Source organism: Colobus angolensis, unplaced genomic scaffold (genome assembly GCF_000951035.1).
Source record: "Colobus angolensis palliatus isolate OR3802 unplaced genomic scaffold, Cang.pa_1.0 Scaffold330, whole genome shotgun sequence".
NCBI classification, from domain to species: Eukaryota; Metazoa; Chordata; class Mammalia; order Primates; family Cercopithecidae; genus Colobus; species Colobus angolensis.
The window spans coordinates 2823135-2833087 of NW_012116600.1; the positions used below are offsets into that span (position 1 = coordinate 2823135).

General features: G+C 39.1%; 1 protein-coding gene across 3 annotated transcripts in view; it reads right to left on the minus strand.

Annotated features, from left to right (window-relative positions):
- STK17B (serine/threonine kinase 17b) overlaps positions 1 to 9953 on the minus strand; it is a 43321-nt gene that overhangs the window by 27671 nt on the left and 5697 nt on the right. Inside the window, exons 1-4 of one of the 3 annotated variants that reach the window (XM_011952060.1) lie at positions 9328 to 9499; positions 4572 to 4755; positions 4059 to 4212; positions 1765 to 1930 (exon numbers count right to left, since the gene is read on the minus strand). In XM_011952060.1, coding sequence (XP_011807450.1) covers positions 1765 to 1886 — 122 coding nt within the window. In that variant the 5' untranslated portion in view covers positions 1887 to 1930; positions 4059 to 4212; positions 4572 to 4755; positions 9328 to 9499. Of the gene's footprint in view, positions 1 to 1764; positions 1931 to 4058; positions 4213 to 4571; positions 4756 to 9327; positions 9500 to 9860 lie in introns of those variants that run through there. The other 2 variants (XM_011952058.1, XM_011952059.1) reach the window with 2 other exon arrangements.

The following is a 9953-nucleotide window of genomic DNA, read 5'->3' on the forward strand; positions in this document are numbered from 1 at the left end:
TGGGATTACAGGCTTGAGCCACCGCGCCCGGCCTTTTTTTTTTTTTTGAGACAAAGTCTTACAGTGTTGCCCAAGCTGTAGTGCAGTAGCATGATATTGGCTCACTGCAACCTTCGCCTGCCGGGTCCAAGTGATTCTCCTGCCTCAGCCTCCCAAGTAGCTGGGACTACAAGCACAAACAACCATGCCTGGCTAATTTTGTATTTTTAGTAGAGACAGGGTTTCACTATGTTGGCCAGGCTGGTCTCGAACTCCTGACCTCATGATCCACCCGCCTCAGCCTTCCAAAGTGCTGGGATTACAGGCGTGAGTCACCACGCCTGGCCAGATATTATAATTCTTATTTTGTAAAAGAAAGGCTGCATCCAACATCTGCAACGTGAAAAAGCCAGGACTTGCCTCTGTCCTTAAGGTAAAAGGCCACCAAGAATGAAATTACTTTTCATGATTCAGTCAACTTTTCTTTTCACATTGAGATTTTCAAAGATAAAAATCAATCACACTGTTTTGCTGCACATTTATCAACACAAACATGGACTTAGTAAACCATTTAACATACGACAAAACATTTACTTCCAGAACTAAAATCAAACTGAAGATACATAACGATCACCATCTTCCAACCCTTCATGAAGCACCTTTAATTTAAAGCTCAAAAGATGCTGAATGTATAACTTAAATAACTTGGTATATCTTTTATAACTTTACATATATTAAAATGGTAGTACAGAATGGTTTCATAACATCATGTCACTCTTGGCCATACAGAGTTTATACACTGGTTAAGGGAAAATAATTTGTAAAGGCTTTTACTTATAAAACACTCATTTGTTGTGACATAGAATCAGACTACGAAATGTGAATTCATTCTTTCTGTTCAACTTAGGAGATGGGGGAGAATCTTCCTATTCTTTTTTTTTTTTTTTTTTTTAAAGCCAAACACAATATCCTAGGAATTTAAAAAAATATTTTATTTAACAAAAACTTACAGAGCATTGTACTAGGCACTTTACAAATATTAACTAACTTAATTCTCATAACAACCATATAAGATAGACACAATTACCTTCACCCCTACTTTTCAGATGAGGAAACGACAGCACTAAGAGGTACAGTAGGCAGGGCGCAGGGGCTCACACCTGTTATCTCAGCACTTTGGGAGGCCACGGCCAGAGGACTGCTTGAACCCAGGAGCTGGAGACCAGTCTGGGCAACATGGCGAAACCCTGTCTCTACAAAAAACCAGCCCAGTGTGGTGGTGTGTGCCTGTAGTCCCAGGTACTTAGGAGGCTGAGGTGGGAGATTCCTTGAGCCCAGGAGACAGGAGGTTGCAGTGAGCCAAGAACATGTCACTGCACCCTAGCTTGAGCAACAGAGTGAGATCCCGCCACAAATAAAAATTAAAAAAAGAGGTACAGTTATTTAGTTGAAGTCACACACCTAGTAAATGGTGGAGTCCAGACTTGAACTCAGCAGTCCACTATGCTGAGCTGCCTCTTCCCATGCACAGCCTCACATAAGGACAGAGACCTCCTATCAGAGGCTCTGAGGCTAGGTAGGTTGTATGATGTAAGTTCACTAAACCCTCCACAGATTTGGTTTTCAAGTCAGTTAAGACTACACCCTAGGTAGTAGCAACAGAGATGACAGCTTTCCTTCCTAATCATTGTTAAATAACGATCCCAGAGTGAGTTTTATAGAATTATGAAAACACAAATCCAAAATTTGAATTTAGATGGCATACACATCATATGGTTTTCTTACCTCCCTAGCTCTTTAGATGTAAGCATATAGAAATTATTAAAGTTTTCCATTTTCATTGGAGTTTGAGGAGTTGTAGTTAGCAGGCCTGAAATACTTCGGCAATCAAATCTCCTCCTCGACATGTTAGGTGATTCCTAGGTCTGCTTCTTTAGTCACTTATTTTTACCTATGCAAAAAAAGAGAAGACAGAGAAAAGATGTTATCTCGGGCAGGATGTGCATTACATTACACAGCTCCAAATATAGCTATAAAATACAACTAAAAAAAAAAAAGATTTAAAGAGCACATTCTACCCAGGAGGAAAAAACAAAAAGCACACACATAAACCAGTAACACCGTGGCACTTGAACGAAGTTACTGACTTCATTTCAGAATAAAACTACTGTGAAAGTTCTCTCAATTAAAAAAAATAGTTATGATAAAATTATAACACAAACAATCAGTTAGTTTCATCATAAAACTCCATTCTTTAAAGTTATAGAGGTTTCAGCTGGACACGGTGGTGCACGCCTGTAATCCCAGTACTTTGGGAGACTGAGGCAGGAGGATCACTTGAGGCCAGAAGTTCAAGACCAATCCTGGCAACACAGCGAGACCCCATCTCTATGAAAATATTTAAACATTAACTGGGTGTAGTGGCTCGCACCTGTAGTCCCAGCTGCTTGGGAGGCTGAGGCAGAAGCATCACTTGAGCCCAGAAGTTTGAGGCTGCAGTAAGCTATGAATGTGCTACTGCATTTCAGTTTGGGCAACAGAGCAAGACCGTATCTCAATAAATAAATAAATAAATAGATAAAGTTATAGGCTTCACGTAATAGGTAATTTAATACAACAAGGTAATAATTATTCATTTTAAACTTATTTTCACATGGCTAAAGAAATCCGGTGGTAAATGCACATACTGTGAGTTATATTACTGACGTGAAGGACTACAAGAAACAGAACTTTTTCCATGGATTGGCTATGTTTCAGTACTAAACTCAGAAACTCTCAAAGGTCTTACGAGTCCCTCCTTTGACAGCACCTAGCACAGAGCTTGCTATGTATGAAGTGCTCAATAATTTTGTTGGAGGAGTGACTAATCTATGCATAAAGCTTTATTCCGAAGTTCTGTATCTGAAGCTCATATATATATCTGGAAATTTCTGATGTTTACATGCGTTCAGTGTTATCAAAACTATTATGTTAATTGCATTCATAAAACAATAACAGATACTATATTTCAAGACACTTATGACTTACTGCTATGCCTACTTAATAAAATATCAAGTATTATTCTTTTAGCACCCTCCTGCTAAGCATTTGTGCCTTCTCTGCCACCTTTTTTTCCTATTTTCTACTTACATGTACTGTTCTTTATCTTCCTAAATTCAAATGCCAACTATATTCTACTTAGCCAAAACGCAGTGTCATTAGAGTTCAGTGTTTTCAGTTTCCACATTTTCTCTTTTTGGTGTTATTCTCAAATTATGAATGCGTCACTGCAGTTCAGCCTGGGTGACAGATGGAGACCTTGTCTCAAAAAATTAAATTAAATTAAAATTATAGCTTTCACACAACTAGATAGTAAAATTGTTGTCTCTACATCTCTTAGTCTTTGGGGAAACAAAGCTCTAACCAGTTTTGGGGTACATCTCTAGGAGGGTCATAGTGTAGCATTCTGAGAATAACCTTTAGACTGAAAGACACCTGGGTCTGAATTCCATTCATCCATCATACCAGCTATGAGACCTTAATTAAATTATTTAACTTTGCTATTGTTATGGCCTGAATTGTGTCCTCCCCCAAATTCCTAAGTTGAAAAACCCTAACCCCTGTATCTCATAATGTTACTATCTTTGGAGATGGGGCCTTTAAAAAGGTGATTAAGTTAAAATGAGGTCATTAAAGTGGGCCAGTTAGGACACAGACACACACAGAGGAAAGACTATGGGAACACACTAGGAGAAGACCGCCATCTACAAGACAAGAGGGCAAGCCTCAGAAGAAACTAACCCCGCACACACCCTGATCCCAGATTTCTAGCCTCCAGAATTGTTGAGAAAATATACTTCTGTTAAGTCACCTGATCTGTGGCAACACAGTTATTTAAAAAGAAAACAATACATGTAATATTTCAAATATAAGACAAGGAACACCATATACAAACATTTACTTTCCAATCTTATTACTTGGTCGTATTTCATTTAAATTAAGAATAAAACATATTAAACACAGCCCCTTCTTTCCACCCCCAGTTTACACTCCCACTAGCACTGGATGGGACAGTTTATCACTACTTTGACAATACTTGCCCAATTCAGACTTTTAATTTTGGTTATTCTAGCGTGATGAAGGTGAAATGGAATTTTGTTGCGATTTACTTCGCATTTCCCTGTTTATTAGTGAAGAAAGCTTCGACTGTGCCGCCTCTAAAGTATGGATGATAAAAGAATCGATCTTCCAGTGCTGCAAGGATTAAAACTTAAAATATGCTGAACTCATGTCCACTGACACAAGTACAATGCAAGTCACCAGGGCATATCGTTATTGTTCCACAAAACAAAATTAACATTCTACCCAAAAATACTCTCCCTGCAGTCCCCTGCCATTGTTGAACAGCTGTACCATTTCCATGTACAAAATTCTCATTCCAACTTAGTCTAAACTTAATTCTTAAAAGCATTTTTGTTTTCTGTTTTAACTATTTGTGTATCTTCTTAGTTCTGATAGTGCTCAGTTTCACCAATTTTTTTCCATTGTTCTGAAAGATCAATATGGGTACCAATTTCCTCATAAGTTCATATATTTATTGGAAATATACCTACATCACAAGCTGCTTTAGGCATCCATTAAGCATTTCTTAAATTCATTTTCCTTTTATTTACTGCATTGGAACCAACTGTCAGAGCCAAGATATTTTTCCATTTCTTCTCCTTTAGCCAATTTTGCATATAATGGAGCATGAATGTCACCTTTGTCCACCAAGCCCTCCACAAACATCTGGTTGCCCTTCATATAAGGTACATGCAGGTTATCAGTCAGTTCTCTGTCGCTCCTTCTTGTATCTTCCTAAATTTCCCACCAAATTCTCTTTAACTCCAACAATTCTCAGGCCTTTTCTTGTCTTCTACCACACTTCATATACCTATAACCGATTCTAAATTACCAATACGTCTCACTCCATTTGAAATCCATTTCATAACATTTTATCAGGTTATACCGGTTAAAAAAAATCTTAAGGGATCTGGTAAGTAAATTTATATGCATGTGTATACACGTTTATAGGCACAATTAGATCCTATAAAAAGTGTAATAGAAGGTAAGACACAATTAAGCTTTTAATCACATAGTACTACTAAAAATAATGGTATCTCACTTATTTTTAAAGATTTTTTTTCATTAGTTCTCATTATAATAATTGCCATAAGAATTTAGAAGTAGATCAGTGAAGGAAGGAAAAGAAGGAAATGTTAGGCTTGACCTGGGCCTTCACTTACATGAATGCAGAAAGCAAGTGTGATGTGAACAAAAGCAAGACTATGTCTACAAACCTCTAGCTCTATTTTAAAAAGTATTTATCACGATACTTATTTTCAAAATTATCAAATAAGTTTTTAAAAAATAGAATATATAATAATAAAGACATTTAGAAAATCAAATTGTCTGTTTTGATTCCTTCATTAGCTCCCCAGTAGAAGCAGCTTTCAAGTACTTACAGCATGACACATAAAGGCCTCTGAGGCCAAGTATACACTAGCTACATTTCCTGAGGCACTCATATTTCATATTTTGTCACCACATCTTTGTTATACTTCTTTGCCTGAAAAAGCCTTTCTACTTTCCTTAAATGGCTAACTCTTCTTACACATCCTTCGTAACTCAACACAGAATGGCCTCTCCCCCAGGAAGCTTTGCCTAAAAACCACAGGTTGATTTAAATGCTTCTCCTTTATGCTTCAAATAAGAGGACCCTTGGCATACTTCCTTACCTCAAAATGTAATATGTTAGATTACAGTTCTGTTTAGTGTTTAAAGGGCAGCATCCTTTTACTTTTGTGCCTAAGCCACCAGCATGGTATCTGCCACTCGGTAGGAATTTTAAAAATGTTTGATAAACTGAATTGTCAGAATTATCAGATAGAGCAAAAAGAAATTGTAGGTACATCTCATGTCTTTGAGGGGTTAGGAGAACGAGATCCATCTTGAATTTACAGTACTGGAGCTCTGAATGCAGCTAGTCTCTGCTTAATTCAGTATTTGGACAAATAAAGTATTTTAAATTGCACTTACAAAATGTCAGTTCTAAACAGGTAGCCACAAAGTCTGGAAACACAGATAAAATGATTTTGTCATATACTATAATGTAATGCCAATAGACCTTTTGTTTTTTCCACTGTTTCCAGACAAGGTGGCTACTTGTTTTTAATACAAGCTATTAATACAAATACCTACTGCAGTTAAGAACATCACTCCCTTAAGAGCCACCAAAAATCAGGAAATTCAGGTAAGTGTCCTATCAAGATTTATCACTAATAAGTTTAGATCTTCACGAAGTAAATTGGAAAGGCAACAGGAAGCAAAGTAAGCCCCAAGATTGTAAGGGAAGCGACTCCTTTCTACATAGGCATTTCAGGTATTTACTGCTAGCAAGCTTTCCCTAGAAACTGAAAAAGAGATTTAGCGTCCATCAAAAGTAAAGGAAGAACTTTCACCTGGTGTGGCAGAAGTATTCGTTTTTAATTAGTCACTGATTAGAAGCATTGGTATCAAGACGGAAATGATGATGATTTCCAATTTCAAGGAAGAGATTCCTTATATGTATTCTGCTAACAGGTTTTGTTTTTAAAAATATTTTGAACAGAAAATATAATTCATAAATTTAATCCTCTAAAAATCACAATAGGAAGTCAGCTAAACTAACTCTAATCCAACTATTCTAGTATATACCATCCAAGGGCTGAAGAGTCAGGCAATGACTCCTAGGCCTGATTCTGTGCCAAGACCCTAAGGCCTAATGCTGTGTCTTCCCACCTCCAGAAAAAGAATTAAACCCTGTAATTGTGAACCAGGACAAGACGCTGAAAAACGGAAACAGAGTGGGGGATGCGGGGGTGGGCAACAAATGCATGGTGCTTGTCATTCACAAGATGGAAAATTAGGTTTCTGTTGTAAAAGATTGTTTACTTAAGAGCACCTCTGAAGTACTATTTATTCAGTAACTATCACAATGCAAAATGGAATCTGATCCTTTAAGAATTAAAGAGGAAATTACCATCTCACTGTTAAAAATTTTCAATGCTTAGAGTATCACTACACACTCTTTTGGAGTAATTGCAAAGGGTCAGGGATGAACCAAAATATAATGCATATAAATATTAAAAGAAACTAATATACATCTTTTAAATGGCACTGAAATTTGAGGTTAAATGTTCTGGAAAAAGGATAATAAAAAACGTTTAATTAAGTATGCCTTGAAAATTGCAACATTACAACATAGTTAGATAAAAAGTGTTTGTAACTTTGTAAGAACACTTCTTAATTGAAATATTCAAAGAAATAGCCTTTGATAACAGTCCAGCATAGAATACAAACTACAGTACTTAAACATAAAATCACTGAATTTTGTCATCAATATGATGAAAATCTAAAGCAACTGACATTTGAAGTTTTCCTAAGTGGAAAGGTAGTAGATAAATGATTGCTAATGTTTCTGACAAAACAAATACCCATACAGTGCAAAAGATTTCTTCACAAAAAGAAGAATCAATCAGTATCCTTGAAAAGTAGTAAGCCTAGGAATACCATTCTTTTTTATTTTATTTTTTTTGAGACAGAGTCTCGCGCTGTCGCCCAGGCTGGAGTGCAGTGGCACGATCTCCACTCACTGCAACCTCTGCTTCCCGGGTCAAGCAACTCTTCTGCCTCAGCCTCCTGGGTAGCTGGGACTACAGGCACGCGCCACAATGCCCAGCTAATTTTTGTATTTTTAGTAGAGACGGGGGTTTCACCATATTGGTCAGGCTGGTCTCGAACTCCTGACCTCATGATCCGCGCGCCTCGGACTCCCAAAGTGCTGGGATTACAGGCGTGAGCCACTGCGCCTGGCCAGAGTACTATTCTTAACTGACAATCTTACATACAGAAAATGTGAATTACAATATACTATGCATGCAATTTGAGGACAATTTAAGGATTAAGTGAAAGTGTCATTAACTGATTTCCTTGATTTCTTGTGTCTCAAATTAAAACAAAAATATTTTGATAAGGAAATTCTCCCTTATAATTATCAAAGAGCTTTAAAACATGTTAAAATGTTCACTTAACAGCAGTAAAACAGTGTAAGCTTAAAAATAAAATTATCTGACTAGAAACGTCCGCCATAAAAATGCTTGTATCTTCTTCAAATTTGTTACTCATACGCTAACACAGCGATTAGTCAAGCCTCCTACTTCCTAAAAACGGATTCTATCTTAACTAAATTGTAATTCACTAATCAATGATCCCAAGATAAACTGCAACCATTCTATCCACACACAAAAAAGGATGGTCTCCAATTACAGAAATTCTTTTAAAAAGTCTTGCCAGGTAAGCAAATATATTTCACCTCAATTTTGGATCCCTACTTTAGAAAAAAGTGATCTAAACTGTACAATATGTATCTCAAAAATAAAACATCTATTCATGCCTCCAATTATTAAGATACTAGAAAAAAATTTAATTGAGCATCTGCTCCGAGGAGGAGGATCCGAGGGAGATGAGTGTAAAACTTTTGCACTGCTTCTATGGACCAGTTTTTTTTTTTTTTTTTTTTTTTTAAATACACAATCCTACGGGTATACGGTCTAATATTTATAAAATAAGCACTTGTTGAAAATTACTTCTGAGCAGTTCACCATAAAACTAAAAAACAGTGTTATCAATGAGAAAGTAGGTTTATTATATTTTCCTTTAATAAAATTGTGCTGCTGGGTTCAAAAACGCTGCCACTCATTTCTACAGGGCTACGCTGTCTCCGCGCAGACATTCTCATAGACTTGAAAACGTAAAGTGGCCACACGTCACACACGTCAAACGTCCCTGGTAAGGTTCAGCTTATCATTGGCACCACAGATGTAAACATTACGTCGACAAAACAATCGGTGAATGTGATACACAGTCCTCATGTGTTTAAATATTAGTGAAATCTGATCAGTATTATGGTTTTAAAAACGTATTTTGTTTAACTCCAATTTCCAAATTGATGTCAGAGTGCCTCTAGTCCAGACAGAAACTAATGCCAGCTACCAGCTGCTATAAAGCCTCTTTCAACTTTGTCTCTACTCCCTCGGAGGGAATTCAAATGAAACGCTTTTCCCTACAATAAAACAAAGAGCCTGGGTAAATGTCAAAAATCGTTGGCATCCAGTAGTCGTATAGTTTGAGGATGAGTCGTGCACACTAAGTGGGTTACAAGGCATCAAAGTAAAAATCAGATCGCTGAAAAAATCACGGAAACAGCTGTAGCCCGTCTTGCTCTCTCGCTGGTTTTAAAACACTGTTCCCAAGCAGTAACTGAAAACGTCCCACAAGACGAGCACGAACTTTCTCTAGACTAAAGGCAGCTGGGAGCAGGACGCGACCACGAGTTCGATGGGAACGCGCCCCGTACCCACGCCACAGCTGCGACTCGAGAGAGGCAAGGGTGACCGCGTGGCCGTGCTGTGGAAGGGACCCGCGCGGGCCCGCCACGAAGGCGGCTCTGCCTGGCGCGACCCGGGGAGAGCCGGGGCCGGCCGGGTGGAGGGCGCACGGGGACATACGAACACGCACAGACACAGACACGCGCCCGGGCTGAGGAGGGTGGTGGGAGGACCGCCGGTAGCTCCTGGCGCCGAACCACAGGGAACCTGGACTCCAGCCGCAAAGCGGAGAGGCGCCAGCAGCAATCCGCCACCTGAACGGCGACGGAGTCTGAGCCCCTCTCAGCCAAGCCGGGGATCCGAAGGGACCCTGGACCCCCCCGCACCGCCTAAACGCTCCTCGGGTCCTCCTTCCTCATGTTCCAGGTCTCTGCACCGAGGGGGCTGGTTCCGTCGCAGCCCCGAGCCCACCCGCCAATCCCGCAGGACACTAACCTCTCCGGCCGCTGCAGGTTCTCCCGGGACTGCCCCCACGAGGGGGCCGCTGTCCCGCCCCACGCCGGGGGCCGCCACAGGACGAGTTCTCTA